The following is a 23699-nucleotide window of genomic DNA, read 5'->3' as shown; positions in this document are numbered from 1 at the left end:
CATTTTTATATTGAACCCTTTGCAAAAAGTCCTATATAGAACCACATACAACTCATCCACAAGTCTTAAGAACCCTTTCACCATGTAAAGAACCATTTAGCATGCAGCTGGTTCTACACAGAACTCAGAACCATCTTTTTAAAAGTGTGTACCCTCACATCTGTACAGCGACTAACAGCTGTGGAGTTGCTCGGTCCACTGCGTTACTGCAGTGATGTAAACGATTTCTCAGCTGACGAATCAACGGACAGCTCATGTGCAGTTCTGGCCAATCGTATCCCAGGAGGCGGAGTTTGTGGGCACTATGTAGCTTTGTGATCACGCGTTTCCAGTGTGGTTCCCCTGCAGTCCAGGTGGGGGCGCTGATTGTATCAGCGAGCTTCTCTAAGCCCAGTAAAGCGGCGAAGCAGAAGATGAGAGCGCTTGTTCAGTGTTGTTGATGTTGGAGATGCAGAGAGGATGAATGAAGGTCTGTGTGGAGACAAGCAGGAGCTGCTCGAGGTGAAGGTAGGGACTAGTTTAGGACTTTAAAGATATTCCTGCTGGAAAAAAAGGCCTTTTAATGAGAACTGGATCATAATAGACCACTAGTCCACCATCCAGAGTGTCTGGAATCAGCCACAGGTCATCTGTTAAACCATTAGAGTCCTCCACCACACTGTGATATCAGCCCATCAGGAAAGCCACAACAGTACAAGACCAGCAGGAACTCTTACTGGTTTCTGTGGGTTTTTCAGCAGAGGTGCTGAGGAGATGTCATGATGTTGTGCTGGGTAAGTTTGTCAAAAGGAGAACATCTAATATATGATTTAGCTGTTATTTATTCTCAGAACACCTGTAAACGGATACGTGTTTATTATGGTCTAGTGCAGATTTAAAGACATTTTGGTTTCAGGCTAAATTTGTGTACTTTTCAGAGATTTATGAGGAACCTCCTTTAGGATATTTTAAATAAGCTGGGTATCGAGGTTTAGTCATATGACACTGGTAACAGGAGGAGATCCATGTGCTGTTATATGGCAAGGAATACTGAGGATGCTCTTCTAATGTTTCCGGTTGTTGAAGCTGTGCTTATGGCAGAGCTCCGCAAACTGACCAGTCATGGTAACAAATCCATTTGTTTTGTAAGTGAAATTTCACAATTGCACTATTGGTCAGAAATCGTAATTAGATGCACTGCTCAAATAAATTAAGGGAACATTTGAATCACACATCTGATCTCGATTAATCAAAGATTCAAGTTGAAAGTTTTTACTGAGATAAACTGTATAATTCACTGAGAACAAAATGACATAATGGTAGTCAGTAGAAACCAGACTCAAAATCACACCGAAAATCGAAAATTTGAAAATTGAAATCACAGGCTGATCCAATTTACTTGAATTTCGTCACAGCAAGACATAATGTGACTCAGTAGTGTGTATGGCCCCCATGTGCCCTGGGGGACCTCCTCCCAGACCTGCATCAGGGCATTGATGAGCTCTTGGACAAAACATGGGTTGCTGTGGTAACGAGATAGATGTCAGAAAGTACTTAGTGATGCGGATTTCAATTGCAGATGCAGAAGAGATGGAAGAGCCATGTCTCGACCTCCAAACTCTTCAGAACTCTCTTCATAATCAGCGTTTGGAGGTCTTCTTGAATCCCTGCGCTTCCATCACTCTTGATTATGACTTGTTTGAGTTGTCATGCTGTGAGTGATGCAAAAACGATTTGAAATCCGATTTGAGTGTCCAGAGTGTCCAGACTCGCATTTCAAGTGTGGTTTGGATCTGATTTGCAAAAAACAGATTCCATGTGTTGTACTTTTATGCTGTCCAGACTATCACAAATCCCGTTTGTATCTTGATTGATATGATAAAAGTCAGATTTGGGGGTTCACAGTCTGAACAAGGCTATTTTTAGAAAAGGATGGTGATATTCCAGGATCCATAGTGATCCATTCATCTAGTACAATTTCAGTGACCTGTAGAACTTTTGCAAAGACATCTGGTGACGAGTGGTGGAACAGCTGTATGTTCGTTTTTACTTTCAGTTGTTAACCACCTGTGTATGATGATTTGGAGTATATGGCATGAACCCACATATGAATACAGAAATAAGTGCAGAAAACAGATTTCCTTGTTTTCTTTTTCCCAGAAATGACTGCTGTCCAGTTCAAAGTCTTCTCCTGTTCCTTGCGTCCACCTTGCTACACAGATCAATGGCGTATGCACATCAATAGACACCACCAACAGTAATACATCAAACTGCCAAGATGAGATTAAATTAAATGTAAAAATATGGAATCCGGAAGAAGCCCCGAGCAAGCCTCCTCCAGCTCGCTCCGCACTTATGGATCTCTCAGTTGTGCACAGCAAAATGCTATCAAGGAGAGAATCCACCACTGTCCAGACTGCGGGAAGAGCTTTACTCATCAGAGTCACCTCCAAAGACACCAGCGCATCCACACTGGAGAGAAACCGTATCGCTGCTCAGACTGTGGGAAGAGCTTCACTCAGCAGAGTAATCTCCAGGATCACCATCGCGTCCACACGGGAAAGAAACCATATTACTGCTCGGACTGCGGGAAGAGCTTCTCTCGGCACAGCCATCTCCAGGATCACCAGCGCATCCACACAGGAGAGAAGCCGTATTACTGCTTACATTGTGGGAAGAGGTTTACTCAGCACAGCCATCTCCTGCAGCACCAGCGTGTCCACACGGGAGAGAAACCGTACTGTTGCTCAGAGTGTGGACGGAGGTTTAGTGACAGAGGTACTCTCAAAACACACCGCTACATCCACACAGGAGAGAAGCCGTATCAGTGCTCAGACTGCGGGAAGAGCTTCAACCAGCAGAGCAACCTCCAAAAACACCAGTACGTCCACACAGGAGAGAAGCCGTATGTCTGCTCCGAGTGCGGGAAGAGGTTCACGCGACAGAGTCGTCTCCAAGAACACCAGTACATCCACACGGGAGAGAAACCGTTTCACTGCTCCGAGTGCGGGAAGAGCTTCAATCAGCAGGTTCATCTCCAAACACACCAGCGCATCCACACAGGAGAGAAATCCTATTACTGCGCAGACTGTGGGCGGAGCTTTAGGCACTCGAATACTTTAAAGATACACAAGTGCACTAAGGGTAAAGTGACTGAGAATACATGACTTTGTCATCATCAGATATGATTCTGTGATCACTGTTTAGGTTATTGTTAATGATCATCCACTTCATTAAGTCCACCTCAGTGGTTCTACACTCACTGTCTATATTATCAGTTCCACTGACCGTATAGCTGCACTCTGTAGTTCCACAGTTACAGACTGTAGTCCATCTGTTTCTCTGATACTCTGTTACCCTGTTCTTCAGTGGTCAGGTCCCCCATGGACACTCACAGAGCAGGTACTATTTGGGTGGTGGGTCGTTCTCAGCACTGCAGTAACACTGACTTGGTGATGGTGTGTTAGTGTGTGTTGTGCTGGTGCGAGTGGATCAGGCACAGCAGAGCTGCTGGAGTTTTTAAACACTATGTCCACTCACTGACCACTCTATTAGATGCTCCTACCTTGTAGATGTAAAGTCAGAGAGGACAGCTCATCTGCTGCTGCACAGTTTGTGTTCGTCATCATCTAGTCCTTCATCAGTGGTCACAGGACGCTGCTCACAGGACGCTGCCCACAGGACTCGATGATTTTGGTTCAGCAGTGACAATGAGGTGTTTAAAAACTCCAGCAGCATTGCTGTGTCTGATCCACTCAGACCAGCACAACACACACTAACACACCACCACCACCACGTCAGTGTTACTGCAGTGCTGAGAATGACCCATCACCCAAACAGTACCTGCTCTGTGGAGGTCCATGGGGGTCCTGACCACTGAAGAACAGGGTAACAGAGTATCAGAGAAACAGATGGACTACAGTCTGTAACTGTAGAACTACAGAGAGCAGCTATACAGTAAGTGGAGCTGATGAAGTGGACAGTGAGCGTAGAAACAAGGAGGTGGACTTAATCAGTGAAGTGGCTGATCAGTGTATGTGTCTGCAGTGTAAATATCCCACAGTTCTATGTGACTTGTATGTTGTTCTGGTTCTGTGCTTATTAGACATGTATGCCTGTATATGATTATGTCTAAAATGACTGCATGTGCTTTACTGTGACCAGCAGAACTGAGAATAGTCAAAGCACTAAAGGGAGGACACTCGAAACAGTGGACACTCTTTAATTGTACATACATTTTACATGATAGTACAAAAAATATGCACTTGTCATGCAAGAATCTTTTATGATTTTAACCTTCATGGTCACTGTGTTGACCATGTTCATAGAATAATAAACTGTCATCATATTGACCATTACTGCTTATTTAAGACACATGAATATATTTGTTTAATCTACTATTTATTTTTGTGTGTGTTTTTAATCAGTAATTCATTTATCCAGTGCTTTTTGTCTGATTAGTTCTGGACAGTTGAGTGTCCAGTGTTGTATATAGAACCATAGCCTTTACTAAAGAACCCTTGAAGAACCATCTTTCTTCAGTGTGTATGGTTGCTTACCGCTTTTCAATCGACCAATCAGAAGCCTGTTGTTATGAAATATCAGCCAATCGTAGCACAGGAGGCGGAGTTTGTTGGAAAATGGGTGGGATAAAAAAGGCACCAGCATCACCAGACTCGTGTTTCCAGTGTGGTTCCCCTGCAATCCAGGTGGGGGCGCTGATTCTACAGTTGATGTTCTCCAACCCCAGTAAAGTGGAGAAGCAGAAGCTCCGCTCTGATCAGCTCTGATGAAGGTAGAACACTGTTTACGTTGTTTTCATGATGTTCTTCATTAAGCCTTGCAGAACTGAGTGGAACCTTTCTCCACACTGATCTGCTGGCTGTTTCTTTTAATAGTAAGAGCTTTTTGTTTGCTTTATATGCAATTTACACGAAAACCCTGTTACTATCTCTGCTGAAAACAAACATTTGGATTTAAATCGGATGCTTTTGCTTTCTAATTGGAATTAACTTCATGGATACCATTGGAGACCTCTAGCTTCCTGTAGGACAACTTTAGATCCCATTGGAAAAGCATGAGATGCATCTGGAATCAGAACACCTGTTAAACCATTATAGTCCTTTGCACTGTGATATTAACCTAGTATCAGAACATTAGTATACCATCAGTATGAACACCACCAGGAACCTGCAGAACCTTTCAATGGTTTCGATCATTTTCTTCAGGATGTTTTGAGGTAACTAGGCTCTCATGTGTGTCATTGTTTGTCATACGTTACATTGTACAAAAAACTGTTAGGCACAAATTGATCATAAATAAATAGTAAGAACATTGGGCCTCATTCACCCGCTGTCCTTAAGGAGAAACTTCATCTTAAACCCACTTACACAACTTTGACAAACTCTGACATTCACCAATGTTTTATTTGGAATTTTTTTCTTATTCAAGCTACAAAAATGCTACAGCCTGTTCAAAATGCAACAACAGCATGTATGTATATAGCACTCTTTACAACTAGTGTTGTCTCAAAGCAGCTTTACAAAAAAGCAGTTTATGGAAGGAAAACAGCTTATGGAAGGGTTATCAAAAGCATAAAAAGAAAATAGTCCTTGTATAGACGTAAGGAACTAAATCTGTGTCCAAGCCCCCAGTGAGCAAGCCAGAGGCGACCTTGGAGTAAGAGGAAGAAACCTTGAGAGGAAACCAGGCTCAAGGGAGGAACCCATCCTCCTCTGGTCGACCTCGGATGAAGAGAGAACAACACAGCTAATGAGATTTTATCACAAGATACAACAGAGAAGCTTAGAGCTTGAACATCTATGCAGCAGTTAGAGAGCTGAGCATATAACATTAGGATTACATTAGGACTACAGGGTTACTTTAGGATTACCCTGGGATCCCTACACTGCCTACCAGTTACTCAGAGCTGATTAGGTTTTTAAATGAATTTCTCACAGGGTGTGGACCTAAACGGCTTTCACGCTCCACCCAACAGTCCTAACTCTTTGGCTAAACTGCCTTATGTCCCAGTAACGATCATAACTCATGAATAGAAAACTTTTATTAGATGATTACTGACCACTGTTTGACTAAAGTGTAGTGGACACAACAGGGAGGAACCACTGAATTAGTGTTTCTTGTTTTTTCTTCTTCAGGATTGCCTGCTGTCCTGTTCTCCATCTTCTGCTGAACCTTCCAGCACAGTTTAAGTTACCCTTTACAAACACCTCAGAAGCTGCTACCAAGAGGAATGTTACACTGCTGAAATGGAGAGATAAAGTGGTAGGATATGGCATCTATACCAAGCCCCAGTACTCTGCTAACGTCACCTGGTTGTCTCCACAGTAACGCAGCTCCTGGGAGGATGCAGAAGCATAAAGCCATGGAGAGAGATCACCACTGCTCAGAGTGCGGGAAGAGCTTTAGAAACGGAGACACACTCAAAACACACCAGCGCATCCACACAGGAGAGAAACCGTTTGACTGCTCAGACTGTGGGAGGAGCTTTGCCCAGCAGAGTGATCTCCAAAAGCACAAACGAATTCACACAGGAGAGAAGCCGTATCACTGCTCGGACTGCGGGAAGAGCTTCACTGTAAACAGCAGCCTCCGAAAACATAAGCGCATCCACACTGGAGAGAAGCCGTTTCACTGCTTGGAGTGTGGAAAGAGCTTCACCCAACACAGTGATCTCCAAAAACACAGACGCCTTCACACAGGAGAGAAACCGTATTACTGCTTGGAGTGTGGGAGGAGGTTCACTCAGCAGAGCACTCTGCAAATACACAAGCGCGTTCACACCGAAGAGAAGCCGTTTCACTGCTCTGAGTGTGGGAAGAGTTTTGCCCAGCAGGCTAATCTCCAAATACACCAGCGCATCCACACAGGAGAGAAACCGTATTACTGCTCTGACTGTGAGAAGAGCTTCAGGCACTGTAATACGTTAAAACTGCACAAGTGCACCAACAAGGGAGTGACCGGTTGTGAAAAGTGAATTTGTCAAATTTTCACGATTAGTTTTATGACCAAGGGGGATTCCACACAGTTGTATTTCTCTGTTAGCCAGGTAACTTAAGCCCAAAGATGAGTATCATCCAATGGGAGCTCTCTCATCAGCTCTCTTCCTGTTGGACAAGCTTTACTTTGAGCTTAAATTATCTGGCTAAACTGAGAAACCACCCCAGGTTACCATGAATTATGTCTATATTATCTGTATGTTTCTTTGTTCTTCACTTATTATTTTTTTGATCACCACAAAATGAGCTTAGAGTGTGATTACTACTCCTTAGCGTTCTAGTATGTAGACAAGGACTTGTTCAGTGTTCATCTCTAGGCTTTGCTGGGAGGTGGGACGATGCTGCCTCAGTTCATGGATGTGGAATGATGTGATTTTAATGAGTTTATTTAGGATCATTGAATGAAGAATGACTGCAGCAGACATCGCCAGGATGGATGTCAGTGAGCCACTGCTGACTGGCCTTATCCAGTAGTAAGGACTGAACCAGTCCTGTATTCAATCATCACAGCTTTTGCTGTAACATTTGAATTAGAAATTATAGCTGTATTTTTTTTCTGATTTGAAAAGATACTTGAAGTGTGCTTAGTGAGCAACCTGTGGGAGCTTTCCTTATGACCCCTAGTTGGAATAGCCTTTCTCTCTGTCTGTGGCCACTTTGTGGGATCCTTTTATTGTATTATGTGCAGGTACATGATTGGCGCCCTCCTATGAGACACTACCAAAGGAGATGTTTGGGGTTCTCTCCCTAGGACGTGACCTGGAAGAACACTTGTCTAGACCAGTCTGGCACTGTCCACTCCAGTCTGCTCTGCTTCCTTTGTTAAATTTTCAGGAACGAGTGTCATTTGTTTTGATTTTCCATTTTTTTTCCTGGTTTTAAACAGGAAGTTAGGGTCATTTTTGTACTTCTTTTTATGTATAGGTTAGTTAGCTTTGGAATCATAAGTTGTTTTATTATTTTGCTGATTGCTCGTCCCCGAAACTACGTCTCCCCCACGGCACTTACCAACTCAAATAAAGCCATATTGGATTCTTAGTTACAACAGTGTCCATTGTTTGGTCTGACTCAGGTCTTCGGACAAAGCCCACTGTCACTCTCTGTTGTGGCCTGACCCTAGAGTTTTGAATGTTGAGTGCCCAAGGGAGTGTCATAGCCAGATAACTTGACTTTGGGCTTAAGTTTGTTTAATAGGAAAAGAGCTGAGGGACATTCCTATCAGACAGTCCACATCTCTGTTCTCTGGCTAACTGGAAAATCTGGCAAAAATGGGAACTTGTTACCCTACAGTGATATGATACACATCCATACTTTTGGTCTTAAAGCATTAGAAAGTTCACAATAGGTACCACAATAGTGGCTTACTATCCTCTAGCGTCCGGACACTAAGAAATACTTTTCCAACCAAAGGCATTTGAAAAAGACATTATACTTAATCAATCCAGCCCTCTTGAAAAAAGCAATTAAAAGTATTAAAGCATGTGTACTTCTATTTATTAAAACACCTATATTTATTGGTCTCACTATCTGTATTTTATAATTTACTGATTCCTGTTAGTCGTGCTGCTGCCTGATGATTGGCTGTTCGCCAACTCTGTTCTGACTGGTGTAGTCATGATTTGAAAATGAACCCTTTGTCTGGGTTATTACAGTGACAGTCACTAACCCAGAAACGGTGCTCCTCAAAACTGCCAGCACTGTGGAAACAACGCAACCTAATGATCCAACAGGCTCAACCCAGCAGTTTGGGTAGAATGAAAAACCCAACTACACTCTTAAAGAAGATTCTTCAAAAAAGGTTTTTTCAATACTTCTATGGTTCTATATATAAAGTCATGAACGCTCAAAGAAGCTTTTGCACAATTCAACGGTTCTTCACATTGATGAAGAATGTGCTGCATGATGGTTCTATGTAGAACCATATTGAAAAGGATTCTTCTATTGTTATAAGCTTGACATCGTGTAGAATCCTTTTCAGAAAGGTTCCACATAGAACTATATACAGCACACTATCAATATGAAGAACGCTTTCATGATGCAAAGAACCTTTAATCATGCAAAGGGTTCTTTGAGTGTTCATGGTTTCTTTATAAAGCATTTTCTTTACTAAAGAACCTTTTAAAGTATCATCATTTTTGAGTGTGTAGAAGCCAATCAACCCCAGCCTTGTGACTCTTGTAAAGCAGACAGAACACTGGACAGCCAATTAAACTGATTTATACCTGATACTACTTAATAATGGAATTTTGGACTGCTACAGTGTTTAAGATAACTTTAAGAAGTAATGAGGCTCTTGTCAATGACTGCACTTGAAATGAAGTGTGTGCTGCTGAAACAACATAGATTTAAAAACTTGTAATGACCTCTGGCGTAGGAAATATATAAAACATTTTTTGTAATGCTGCATTGGACAAATGCAGGTTAATATAGTAAATAAATGAATAAATAAATGAAGTCAGCCAAAGAGAAAAATAGTTTTTCTACTGTGTCTAACCAGAGTAGCAGTGTGCTGAGGCAGACAGTGTGGTAGCCTCAGTGCTTCTAAGAGGCCATATTAATTGCACACACTTAAGTGAAATTAAAAGGATGCTAAAGAATAGAAGATGGCAACAAATCAACCTTAAATCAAATGATGAGGCAGGACCTGTTCACCTAAACCAGAATCACTATATTGTTCACACTAAAATTACTTTATCTGCTGTGATTTTAGGAAAGCAGTGGTGATTTCCCAATATTAAATTCAAAAGCAGTGGTCATCAACCCTCTTCCCAGAGATCTACTTTCCTGCAGTTTAGTTGCAGCCTGCATCTAACCTGCCCACCTAACAGTGATGCATCTGATCCAGCCAATCAAGGACTTCTGATTTTTAATTAGATGGAGCAGGTGTGACAGATTGTAGGTGGAACTAGACTCTACAGGAAGGTAGCTCTCCAGGAGCAGGGTGGGTGACCACAGCTCTAAACAATGATGGACCCAGATATAACCACAGGTGACCATATGTCAGTCTTCAAATAGGGAAAACATAAGGATCATGTGATCACATTTTTCATATCAGTGTTATGACTTGACTTACCTTATTTACTCTGAGTTCACAACATAAAAATAATGAGACAAAGAGCCAAGACTCAAACTGCAGGTCATGTTGTTTCACATTTGCTTTTCTTTACATCAACAGCTTCAATGCAGAAAGGATGTCAAGGTAGGTTAATGCCAAAATAACAACTGCTGTTCTAGACCCACAGAGGAGGAATACTTTGGGGAAACTCTGCCACTGGTACTGCAGAAATACTTCATCCATGGCACAGACAATAAACACTATCACTTCCGCAGGCTTTCGCTCAGCAAGTCCCACACCACTGATGGAAGAATCAGAAGTCAAGAAAGAGAAACAGAAGTGACCTCTCCCAAATCCACACTTCTGGTTTGTGACACTCAGTAAAACCTCAATAAGTGTGTGGAGATGTATCAAATCACTGTAGGACAAGAAGTTCTAGTGATGTTAATGTTCCTCTCCTTGGTAGAAATGGGACACATTTGGACACTCATTATAAATCACATGAACATACAAACAATTGCACAAAATGTTTTTTGTAAACTTTGAGACAAGCCAAGATTAAGAGATGGCATAACAAAACATACATGATGGGGATGCAAACCACCAAAACATGATTAATAAGGATGCTTCCACAGGTCTCTCACCGAGCACATGTTGACAAAGTAGTTGTACCTCTATTCAAATTATAACAAAAATATGTTTAGAATTTCGAATCAACTGTTACAGAAAAAATCTATGATGAGGATCACAGAGAGAAAAAATAACACTGGATAAGGTCAATCAACAAAGATGAACTTTTAGTGGGTGCCTCATGTCCATCATTGTGATGTCAAGTGCAGTCATTTTAAGTCCAAGGATTCCCACCACAGTAACTTCTCAAGATACTATAATGAGTAGCAACGCAACGTCTCTTGGAATTTTCTCGCATTCTTCTAGGCAAAATCATTCAAGCTCAACCAGGTGGGAATGAGCAGCGTTGGTGCACAGTCATTTTCAGATCTCTCCAGAGATGCTCCAACTTTAGGACTTCCACAGAGTTTTCCTGAAGCCACTCCAGCGTTTTCTTGGTGGTATGCTTCAGGCTGTTGTCTAAAATGTAAACCTTCACCCCAGCCTGAGATCCTGCACACTCTAAAAAAGGTTTTCACTCAGGATTGCTCTATATGTTTCTGCATGCATTTTTCCTTCTATCCAGTCTAGTCCCCATTCCCTCTCACAGAAAAAACATCCCCACAGCATGATGCTATCACCACTGTGTTTGACTGTAGGGATGGTATTAAATAGGTGATGCTCAGTGCCTGGCTTTCTCCAAACACCCCAATCGTTTCATCAGACTAGAGAATTTTACTTGTCATGCTCCGAGAGTCACTCAAGTGCCTTTTTGGCAAACTCCCAGCAGCCTACCTCGTGCCTTTTAGTGAGGAATGGCTTCCGTCTGGGCATTCTACTGTAAAGTGCTGATTGGTGGAGCGCTGCATTATTGGTTGTCCTGATGAGTTTCACTCACTTCCAAAAAGGAACTGTGGATCTCATTCAGAGTGGCAAGTGGGTTCTTGGTTACTGTTTGTCCCCATTTGCTCAGTTTGGCTGGGAAGCCAGACCCAAGAAAGACTGTGGGTCGTTCCAAACTTCCATTTGTGAAGGATGAAAGCTAATGTGCAATTGGGCACTTTCAGTGCTGCAAAAACTTGTATTCTTCCCCAGATCTGTGCCTTGACACAATCCTGTTTTGCAGGTCTACGGACAACTCCCTCAACCTAAAGGCTTGCTTTTCATTCTAACATAACCATCAACTATGGCTGGGTTTCCATCCACTGCAGTTATGCAAAGAAACTTTAGATGATGTAGGTTACGGTGGTTAGGCACATCGAAACGAGCATGACAGAGACATTTTTGCTTAAAGTGGAATTATCTTTAGTCATTTGCCATCTTTTTATGATCGTTTGCAGCTCAGAAATGACAGGAAGGACGAGCAATGGTCCACCGTGCCACCCTGACAATGTCCACCTCACATCTTTGATTAGGCATTTCAGAATCTTGAAAACAACCTTTGAAAAGCTATGTGCCACAATTGGACCACCTACAGGGCCAACTGTTTCTCACAGCTTGATACATCATTTATTCGAAAAACCCTTTTCCATTACTCATTCACATTTCTGTTTTAGCGATATTCAAACTTTTCCAACTCGCCCTAGCATAAAAACGTCTTGTTTTGGATGTCTCTTTGAATTTTGAGCTCTTTCTATTCAGGCTCTTTTTTGCACATTTTCAAAATTCACAAAAAAATGGTGGATGGAAAACCTGCTTACGAGATCTTATATAGACAAGTGTGTCCAAAGAAATCAGTCACACACAGACCCCAGTGAAGTTGTAAAAGAATCTCAAGGACCACTGACAGAAGTAGGATGCACCAGAGCCCAATTCACAACCTGTAATCTCCCTCTTGGTGCACTTATGCAAGTTTAAAGTATCCCGATGGTTGAAGAGCAGTACGTACTACAGCTTTTCTCTTGCGTGAATGCGCTTGTGACTTCGGAGATGACTCTGCTGGGTGAAACTCTTCTCGCACTGAGAGCAGTGATACGGTTTCTCGCCTGTGTGAGTGCGCTGGTGTTTTTGGAGACTGCTGTGTTGAGTAAAGCTCCTCCCGCACTCTGAGCAGACATATGGCTTCTCTCCTGTGTGGACACGCTGGTGTTTTCTGAGATTATTTCGTAGAGAAAAACTCTTCCCACAGTCTGAACAGTGAAAGGGTTTCTCTCCTGTGTGAATGCGCCTATGACTTTGGAAATGACTCTGCTGGGTGAAGCTCTTTCCGCACTGAGAGCAGTGATACGGTTTCTCTCCCGTGTGAATGTGCTGGTGCTTTTGGAGATCGCTGTGCTGAGTAAAACTCTTCCCACAGTCTGAACAGACATAAGGCTTCTCTCCTGTGTGGATGCGCTGGTGTCGTTTGAGGCTATTTCGTAGAGAAAAATGCATCCCACACTCTGAGCAGTAAAACGGTTTCTCTCCTGTGTGGATGCGCTGGTGAGTCTGGAGATTACTCTGTCGACTAAAACGCTTGCCACACTCTGAGCAGTGGAACATTTTTTCTTCTGTGTGAAGACGGTAGTGTGATATGAAGTTACTCTGTCGGGTAAAACTCCGCCCACAGTACGAGCAGTGATACGGTTTCTCTCCTGTGTGAATGCGCTGGTGTGTTTTTAGGGCACCTCCATCTTTATAACTCCTTCCACACTCTGAACAGATGTATGGCTTCTCTTCAGTGTGGATGCGCTGGTGTTTTTGGAAAGTACTTTGTGCAGTAAAACTCCTCCCACAATCTGAACAGACGTACGGTTTCTCTCCTGTGTGGATGCGCTCGTGTGTTTTGAAGTTACCTCGGTCTTTAAAACTCTTCCCACACTCTGAGCAGTAATATGGTTTCTCTCCAGTGTGAACCCGCTGGTGTGACTGGAGATGAGTCTGTCGATTAAAGCTCTTCCCGCACTCTGAGCAGCGATACGGCTTCTCTCCTGTATGGATACGCTGGTGTGATAGGAGACTACCCAGCTGAGTAAAACTCCTTCCACATTCTGAGCAGACATACGGCTTCTCCCCAGTGTGGATGCGCTGGTGCGTTTTGAGGGTACCTGTGTCTTTAAAGCATTTCCCACACTCTGAGCAGACATGCGGTTTCTCTCCTGTGTGGATGCGCTGGTGTATTTTCAGGATACGTCTGGTTCTGAAGTTCTTCCCACACTCTAAGCAGTGGCTTGTTCTCACTTTGGCTGTGCTTTTCTGCATTCTTCTGCAAGAGGCGTTAATGTGGAGACTACCAGACACCATTTGTAGAGTACTGGAGCTTCTTCTGGATGCCATCTTCTATTTTAATGTCTCAGCAGTGATGTCTTCCTCTTCGTGGCATCTTATGTGTTCATGATGGTCCATTTAAATGGTCTAGGTCACTTTAGCAGGAGAAGACTTGAGGGTCTTTTCTGGAAAAAACAAACAAACAAACAAATATTTAAGGATTCTTCCTTGTTTTGAGGATTCCTTCAATACACTTTAGTCAACTTGTCTCCATACCTGGTTCTGGGAACCTACTTAGCTGCAAAGTTTAGCTCCAACCTCTATCTAATAAGCTACCCCACCCCTTTCTGAACTTTATACATCTTCTCCAGCCAGTCAGTCACTTGTTGCAGGTGGGGCAAACTGTGGCTGGAACTAGGCTTTGCAGGAATACAGTTCTCCGGGGACAGGAATGGAGATCACTGATCTAGTCAGACAGTAGAGCCACCAAGTTGGCATCCAGAGTGGCAGTTCACAAAGCAGGATTTCTCGGTTGGCTTTACAACTCGGCGCAGCTTCTCCTGTCCAGTAGGCAGTGGTGAACAGTAACTAAGTAAATGTAATTTGTTACTGTACTTAAGTATTTTTATTTGTGTATCTGTACTTTACTTAAGTATTTCCATTTTGGGCGACTTTTTACTTTCACTACGTTTCAGAGTCTAATATCTGACTTTTTCCTCCACTACATTTTAAGAAATCTGTCGTTCCTTTTGGTTTCTGTGTGTATAAAAACATAACATGTCAAAATAAAAGAAGCGCAAAGCCAGAGCACCAATCAGGGCCCAGCGGTCACTTTGTTCTGAGCTTCTTTTGACCTGTTGGTCATACCGACCCAGTGCAGCACGCGGTTCAACATCAGCACAGCAGCGTAAAACTTTGGGAGCACATACGTCACCTAAATGATGAACTAACCTCACTTTGTGTAAATAGAGCTCAATATAGAAATATGTCCACATATGCAGTCGTGACTGGCATGTTTCTTTTTTTCTGAATTCATACAAACACTTTCATTTTATTAACTAGTTTCGGTTAGTTTATGAACAGAAACCTAAAGATCAATATAGTAAAGGAAAACTTCTTTGTGAACTTTGTGAAAAGTTTCAACTTGTAACTAATTTACAAAGTAATCTTAAACTTTTGTTTGATTTCAGAGCCACTCAGTTCTCCCTGATGGAAACTGTTTACCTTCAGTGTTTTGTGCTTCTGATCATTTTAATAGACGTCAGCGTCACTAATTAATGACGTTCTATTAAAAGACTGGTTTACCAAGAGAGACGCTGGAGGACTTTCACCTGAAATGAGTTCATGAAGCCAGTCTGGTTATAAAAATGATAACAGGACATCAGAGCCACAATTACTCTTTTAGTACTTTTGATACTTAAGTACATTTGAAGGCAAATACTTTAGTACTTTTACTCAAGTTGAGGTCTAGAGTAAGGACTTTTACTGTAGTAATATTTTACCTTGGGTATCTCTACTTTAACTCAAGTACATGATTTGTGTACATCGTCCACCTCTGCCAGTAGGAAAGGGGTTCTCAACTTTTCCACTCCAAGACCTACCTGTTCATAATTATAAAGCAATGCGGCCTGCAGGACAACTAAAGTCAAGTTTTTACATTTTTTTTTTTCCACAGAAGTAACTGTTTGGTCTCAAGATGTCAAGACATCTCTTTAGTTTTGAAGGTTTTAGTTCCTTGTTTAAAATAAACTTCGGCTTTTGAATTAGCGTTATCACAGTCAACAATAATGATGAACCTTACTTGATATCTGCTTCTTTGTCATAGGTTTATTAGCTTGAGTTTAACTACTCAGGTCGCAGTTGCTCAGACAAAAATCAAACGCAGACATTATTTTCAGTCTCTCATTTTTATCAGCTGCAGTTCGAGCTGCAGGGATGACCTAAGTGCAATGAGAGTCTGAAAAGAGTCCGATGTTAAAAGGGGCGGATTATACTGACAGTGTTCAGCACCAGCTGTATTGACAAATTCCCTCATTTCATAATAAAATGCATTCGCACCAGCAGTGAACTGAACAGGGTTGGTTGGAAGCAGAGCAGCTGTTCGATGCAGACCTGAATATGGGTGGAGTGAGACAGGTCCACGTTGAACAAGGTAGCACCCTGAGGAACCTCTCCATCTCTGACTGTCTGTCTGCACTGCTCCCCACGGCTGCGTTGTCTCAAACTGATGATGTTTAATTAGCATCTGTGATGTGTTATTTATACGTCTTTACCGGCCCACCACAAACTACTGCCTCCACCTGAATACAGGCTAACGCTAGAGGGTCCCACAGGTTGATAAACCCTGCAGTAGGAGAAGAGGTAAACAACATTTTGCCTGAAGTTATCCAGATTAAAAAGACTTTTGCAAAAATACTCCCTGCTAAGACATTTTCTGTTTATTTTTTGGAATTTTTTTCTAGACCTAAAGCTATTTGCCCAAAAGTTCAAAGTATGAATGTCCCAATACGCATGTTAGGTTAAATAAAATACTTGATACTGGGAATGGTTTCTCTGAATCTATGACATTCTTTATTGCAATAATCAGCAGCTCTCTGTACAAGTCAAAAAGGAAGGTAGCTCTCCAGGACTAAAGTTGGAGATCACTGCTTTAGTCAGGCTGTGGAGTCATCACGTTGTCATCCTTGGGGGCATTTCATATAGCCGGTTAGTCTACATCCACTTCCACCTTAAACTGAATAACAGCTACACTCTGGCTTCTGAGGAAAATTCAAGGAAGCAGTGTTTGAATTTCTGAGTTATAGGTGAGGTGTTGCTGCAAATCCACTACTTCTGGTAGTAATGACTAGTGTAACTTCATGAGTAATGTATCAATGTAATGTATCTTGGTATTAAAGGGTTCTTTGCATCTTTCATGGGAATTTTTGACCATTCTTCCAGAAGCACATTTGTGAGGTCAGACACTGATGTTGGACGAGAAGGCCTGGCTCACAGTCTCCACTCTAATTCATCCCAAAGGTATTCTATGGGGTTGAGGTCAGGACTCTGTGTAGGCCAGTCAAGTTCTTCCACACCAAACTGGCTCCACGTCTTTATGGACCTGCTTTTTGCACGGATGTGCAGTCATGCTGGAACAGGAAGGGGCCATTCCCAAACTGTTCCCACAAAGTTGGAAGTGTGAAATTGTCCAAAATCTCTTGGTGAAGCTTTAAGAGTTCCTTTCACTGGTACTAAGGGTCCGAGCCCAACTCCTGAAACACACCCCCACACCATAATCCCCCCTCCACCAAACTTTACACTCAGCACAATGCAGTCAGACAAGTACCGTCTCCTGGCAACTGCCAAATCCAAACTTGTCCATCGGATTCCCAGACGGAGAAGCGTGACTGGTCACTCCAGAGAACATGTCTCCACTGCTCTAGAGTCCAGTGGTAGTGCTTTACACCACTGCATTGTTGTTGCACAGGTGGCGTCCTATTATGGCACCACGCTGGAATTCACTGAGCTCCTGAGAGCAACCCATTCTTTCACTAGTGTTTTCAGAAGCGGTCTGCAGGCCTAGGGGCTTGGTTTTATACATTTGTGGCCATGGAAGTGACTGGAACTCCTGAATTCAATTATTTGGATGGGTGACTGAATACTTTTGGAAATATAGTGCAAGTTACATTTACATTTATGGCATTTTGCTGACGCTCTTATCCAGAGCGACTTACAATTTGATCATTTTACACAGGGAGGCCAAGATGGTGTTAGGAGTCTTGCCCAAGGACCCTTATTGGTATAGTGGAGGGTGTTTACCCAAACAGGGGATTGAACCCCAGTCTACAGCATAGAAGGCAAAGGTGTTAACCACTACACTAACCAACCACAAGTTGTACATCAGAGAAATCCATATGCTGATATGTCGTATTTGGAACCTATATTTTGCCTTATTTAATTTGGGGCACATTAAAACAAGTTATTAACAATATTACGATACCACCTCTCTGTGCTTGTGTGCACCAGTTCAATCAGTCAGAGGGGAAACACACTACTGTTCATCACATTAACTGCAGTAACTAACCTGTGCTCACCTGTCATCCTTTTAGAGCCAGAAAGGGGTTTCTCTGAACAGTGGAACATGACAAAAGACTGTGTTCATAAAGTAAACACACACAGGTGAGCACTAATTACTAAAATAAATAAGGAGCTTTTACTGTAAATCATGTATAAAGCATAAACAAATAGCTCCTCGTTTACTGACCTTATAATTTTACATCAAAACAGCCAACAGATCAGTCTGGAGAAAGGCTGCTTCACCATAAGCGAACATCTCTCCACCCATTTCTCCAAGAGTCCATGAAGAACACACTGTAAACACTGGGATAAAGAGTTAATCAGGTTCTACCTCGATGAGAGCAGCTCCTGTTCGGCTCCTCCAACAACACTGTAGCAGCGCGGAGGCGTGGACCTGCTGACCACAGCGGAGCTTCTGCTTCTCCGCTTTACTGGGCTTGGAGAATCTCGCTGGTACAGTTAGCGCCCCCACCTGGACTGCAGACTCGCCTGTGCACATCCTAATCAGTAACATCACATGAATTAATCAGGTGCATCATGAACAGCAAATAAACTAACGAGCAGAACGAGCTTCACTGAGAAGATAATTAACTCTGATCAGCTCTCAGCTTCATTATTAGAGCCAGACGAAAAAAAAAGGTGAGATGAGCTGCTTTTCCACCGATTACAGGCTTTAATTAAATTAAATTAAGAGACCCTAAGAGTCCCACAATGGGGAAATTTCACCTCCTCATTTAACCCATCCGTGAAATGAAACACCACATACACTGTAGTGAGCACACACACTAGGGGGCAGTGAGCACACTTGCCCGGAGCGGTGGGCAGCACTATCTGCAGCGGCTGGGGAGCAGTTGGTGGTTAGGTGTCTTGCTCAAGGACACCTCAGTCATGTACTGCCTTCCTGTGACAGGGCTGGTTCCCTAACCTCCAGCCCACAACTGCCCCATCTAGGACCACAGAATAAAATGTCAAAATTCAGATGGGAAAAGATTAGATTTGTGTCCACACAGCTCTGAAAACATCAGATCTGAGTCACGTTGGGGCAAAAATCTGAATGCGCCCCCACCTAGAGGGCAGGGGGAACCACGCTGATACAATTGGCGTTCCGCCTAGACCGCAGGGGGAACAGTTCTCAAGCTGTTTCAGCATCTCCAGCTAACGTGGCTAATCTGGCGTTTTGGTCAAAGTTATTTTCACCATCCATCGATGTATCACTCTGTAGACCTTAGCTGATGTTATTGTCCTCAGATAGCTGTGAAGGAATTTTTCCACAAAGCCTTTTTTCCTCAGCCTCAGTTCTGGATACATCCTGAAATTTCAATCTTCACAACTGTGACGAAAATGAGCAACGCACCTTTCTGTGGTGAACCGGAGTGAGTAGGAGTAACTGTCCGTGAGACGACAGCGGAGCTTGTTTAGACCGGCGATTACACACTTCTGTTTCGTGTGAAAAGGGCCTTTGACTTTCTCCAAAATTGTGGACTGGAAAGTCAACTTACTGTTCTCGGCTCAATGAACACAAAATTTGAATTCAGCCATGAATCATTTTAAACCTGTGGAGTCCACAAAACAACACCGACTTGAACAAAGGACACATTGTTTATAATGGGTTTAAAATACCTGCTGCCTGGGAAATGACCTGCCACTTTTTCTTAACTGAGTTAGCTCAGAAAATTTTCTTGAGTTAATTCTCTTGAGAAAAAAAAATGTTATGCCCACTGTGGACACTAGATGGCAGCGATAACCCTTCCAGGAGCGCTGTTCACTTTATCCCAGCCTCTAGCCGTTTGGCGTGCTTTCTGGTAGGACCCAAACGCTGCCTCACTGCCTTTACTGCCTCTACATCAGTAGTTACCAGCCTTGCTGAAGAGTGGAGGTATGGAAGAGAGGCATTAGTGTTACATAAGGGGCTGAGCAGCATGTAAGAAGAAGTTTGAAACTAAACTGCAGGTAAGCGGATCTCCAGGAGGAGGGTTGGGGACCACTGCTCTACATGGCTGAGGATCATCATGTTTGTGTATGCGCTGGTCAATTAGGGTGACCAGCTAAACGCGCACCAGACCAGCAGGGCGCGCAGTAAAAATATGGTTAATATCATACACTGAGTTGCCAGTCCAGCTTGCCATGCGCTCGGAAATGTGCAGTCACTGGCCATTTTATCAGCGTTTTCCACGATAGAAACTTTTCTGGATTTACTTTTGTGCGTTTATGATTTTCCACCTTGAAAACGTTTGTGATTGACAGCGACTGCTCGTGTGATGGACAGAGCAGGGGATGGTCCCCCTGTAGTCCAGGTGGGGGCGCTAATTCTGTAACCGTGATTCTCGAAGCTCAATAAAGTGAAGGAGATCCGCTGTGGTCAGAAGCTGCTCTGGTGATGAAGGTGAGGAGCTGTCTGCGCTTCTGGATGCTGGTCTGCATTCATCGCGAGAGAAGTGAGTGGCGAGGAGTTCAGTTCAGTGGAAGCGGCCTTTTATTTGTTGTGTCTGATGTGCTTTTGTCTTGCTGTCTGGGTTTGACAAACCGTACAATGTTTTTATGTTTCATATACGTTTTACACAAAACCCTCTACAGACAAATTTGTTGTTAGTCCATTATAAGTTTTACATACAGTCAAAATTGCAGCTTTTTTACAAATGTTTTTTTAAGAGTTGTAGACTATTTATATTGTTTGATTTCCTTGCTCTTAGGAGATTTTAAAATGCTTCATGTGATGGAAAAACTGCTTCTGCTCATCACCAAAAAGTGCCCTGCTATTGTTGTGATGTCAAGCTAGTAAGAACAGAAGAACCATATATGATGCTATATATAGAACCATTTTCAAAAAGGTTCTATGTAGAACCTTATACAACTATTTATACTGGCAGTGGTGGCTGACCATTTTGTGTTGTGAGAAGCTTGAGAACCCAAATTTTGACAAATGGAGGATCAGAATTTTTATTTATCACAAGAAAAAGTGAGAGAGGGTGAATCTTCACCGTCAAATAAGAGAAAACATGAAGAAGCACAACAATATCAGGACAGACGATGGCAGCAAACCTGACGGACACCATAGGTTCTGCTACATGCTTGGAAAGCGATGAGTGTGGGAGGAGGATTCAGTTGATTGTGTTGTATTTGGTTCTTTATAGCACCAAAAAAGGTTCTGCTACTGTTACAATGTCAAGCTTCTAACAGTAGAAGAACCCTATTTGGTGATATGTAGAACCTTTTAACATGCGAGTGGTTCTTTGAGAATTCATGGTTCTCTATAGAATCAGTGCATGTCCTAAAGAATCTTGAAGAGCCATCTTTTTATTTATATATATATATATATATATATATATATATATATATATTTATTTTGTGTACATATGAAGTTGTTGCTTGTATTTATAAAATTCAACTTTAACTTCTCACAGCACAAAATGGGCAGCCGGCAACAACCACTTATGGTTCTCTAGAAAAATCAGTGGTTGCTGCCATGCTGGCTGACTGTTTTGGTTTGTGAAGTTTATGTACCCAAATTTTGTCCAATGATCAGATATATTGTTTAGCACAAGAAAAAGCAAGAGGGGGTGAATCCTCACAGTCAAAGAATTGGAAACATAAAGAAGCAAAACCAAGCTGGCACAGGCAATGGCAATGTCAAGCTTGTGAAGTAACAATAGAAGAACCCTTTTTTGGTGGAACAGTTCATGGTTCTGTATAGAACAATTGTCTTTACTAAGGAACCCTTGAAGAACCATCTTTTTTAAGGGTGCAGATTTTGAGTTAATGCCTGGCCTCCTCATGCTTGTTCACACAAGTCCTAAAAAGTGCACTTTGCTCCAATTATTTGAAGTGTTTGAACAATATTTGTTCATTCATGCAAGTTTTAGTAAAGAGTAATTGCTTTTATTTTAGAATATGATTAACTTTACTATGAAGCAAACACGCTTCTAATAATGTTATGTTGTTGAAACATAAAATCCAAATAATAGAAAAAGCAGGAGGAAAAAAAACTTGAAGCAAAAATGGATTCTAACTGCTCAACCAGGATGCCATCCTGGTAGCTCCACTGTCTGACTAATATGTAGTGTAGGGCAAAGGTTCTCATACTGGTCCTCAGGTCACCTATAATTACACACCCTCCCCCAGGGCAAGATGGGTTGGAGCATAAATGTGGACCCTCCTGGCATCCCAGAGAACTGGTATCAGAACTACTGGTGTAAGGACCCACCCCCCACAACAGGGACAGAACCACTGAAAATTTCTTTAGTTTTTCTTCACCAGAAATGAATGATGTGAATAAATAGTGTCCTAATTCTTCTTTTGTGAAACTTTCCTACAGAATTTTCTTCACACATTTCAGGAGGTGCTACCAAGAGGAATATGTCACTAAAATGGAAAGCTGAAATATGAGTACATGGTATTCACAATAAGCTTGACTACTCAGCAAATGTTGTCAGTTTCCAGAAAAATGCAAACAGTTACAGACATGGAGGGAACTCACCACTGCTCAGAGTGTGGGAAGAACTTCAAAAATGCAGGTTCCCTCAAAACACACCAGCGCCTTCACACTGGAGAGAAGCCGTATTACTGCTCAGAGTGCGGGAAACGGTTTACTCAGTTGGGTAGTCTCCGAAAACACCAGCGCATCCACACTGGAGAGAAACCATATCAGTGCTCAGACTGCGGGAGGTGTTTTACTCAACAGAGCAGTCTCCAAAAACACCAGCGCATTCACACGGGAGAGAAACCGTATCATTGCTCAGACTGCGGGAGAAGTTTCACTGCGCACAGTAGTCTTCAAAAACACCAGCACATCCACACAGGACAAAAACCATTTCACTGCTCGGACTGCGGGAAGAGTTTTACTGCACGCAGTCATCTTCAGTCACACCAGCGCCTTCACACAGGAGAGAAGCCATATTACTGCTCAGAGTGTGGAAAGAGTTTTTTTTCTCATAGTCACCTCCAGTCACACCAGCGCATTCACACTGGAGAGAAACCGTTTCAGTGCTCAGAGTGCGGAAAGAGTTTTAATCAACACAGTAATCTCCAAAAACACCAGCGCCTTCACACCGGAGAGAAACCGTATGCCTGCTCAGAGTGCGGGAAGAGCTTTACTCAAGGGAATCATCTCCAAGGTCACCAGCGCATTCACACTGGAGAGAAACCGTATCACTGTTCAGACTGTGACAAGAGTTTCAGGCACTGGTATACTTTAAAGATGCATAAATGCACGAAGAAGGAAGTTGTAATGACTGAGTGTGTTGAATCAACAAATCATTTTCATGATTAGTTTTGTGGTTAGATGTGGCTGCATGAATGATGTGACCTTCATTACCTGTGTATTTTTTTTTTTCTTCACTAAATTTCCAAACTCCACAGAACACACAGGATGTTTGTTCCTTGAAAAGACCTCTGTATTCGAGATGAGGACTTTTTCCATGTTCATGTTCATATCTAAACTACCCTGAGAGACGTGCTGCCCAATGTCACAGACAAGGCATCAAGCAAGTTCATTTAAGACCATTGGAGGTCTTGAACGTCACTGAGAATGACTGCTGGAGTCATCACCAGGTTGGACAGCAGAGACCTGCATGAACTTCACGCTTGTTGACTGATCAAGTAATTAGGGATGCATTGATACAGATACTGTTATCAGGTATCAGCCCAATTACATGTACTAGAACTGTTAGAAAAGTGGTTCTGTATAGCATCAAAAAAGGTTGTTACTTTGTAAAACTTGGAACAGTTCAAAAGCACCAAAAAGGATTTCTATCACCATGCAAATAAAAATTGATACATGCAGATGGTTCTACATATAA

The 23699-nt window shown here is 42.5% G+C and overlaps 2 protein-coding genes across 3 annotated transcripts; one reads left to right on the top strand and one right to left on the bottom strand.

Moving 5' to 3' along the window:
* Positions 1 to 381: 381 nt before the first annotated feature.
* On the top strand, positions 382 to 23699 carry LOC119261567 (zinc finger protein 850-like). Its single transcript, XM_037539114.1, has 4 exons — positions 382 to 507; positions 2140 to 3140; positions 6269 to 6972; positions 22267 to 23699. Exons 2-4 carry the CDS (start codon positions 2283 to 2285, stop codon positions 23168 to 23170), a joined length of 2466 nt encoding a protein of 821 aa, XP_037395011.1. The 5' UTR covers positions 382 to 507; positions 2140 to 2282; the 3' UTR covers positions 23171 to 23699.
* LOC108412656 (gastrula zinc finger protein XlCGF26.1-like) lies at positions 10118 to 18324 on the bottom strand. Of its 2 annotated transcripts, none has more exons than XM_017684779.2 (2): positions 18236 to 18324; positions 10118 to 14033 (listed from the first exon to the last, which is right to left on the bottom strand). In XM_017684779.2, exon 2 carries the CDS (start codon positions 13915 to 13917, stop codon positions 12550 to 12552), a length of 1368 nt encoding a protein of 455 aa, XP_017540268.1. In that variant the 5' UTR covers positions 13918 to 14033; positions 18236 to 18324; the 3' UTR covers positions 10118 to 12549. The 2 variants fall into 2 exon arrangements, with proteins under 2 accessions (XP_017540268.1, XP_017540269.1); XM_017684780.2 differs by having other exon boundaries at positions 18092 to 18292.

This window comes from Pygocentrus nattereri, chromosome 6 (assembly GCF_015220715.1).
Source record: "Pygocentrus nattereri isolate fPygNat1 chromosome 6, fPygNat1.pri, whole genome shotgun sequence".
Classification (NCBI taxonomy): domain Eukaryota; kingdom Metazoa; phylum Chordata; class Actinopteri; order Characiformes; family Serrasalmidae; genus Pygocentrus; species Pygocentrus nattereri.
This window is presented reverse-complemented; position numbering and strand designations above follow the sequence as displayed.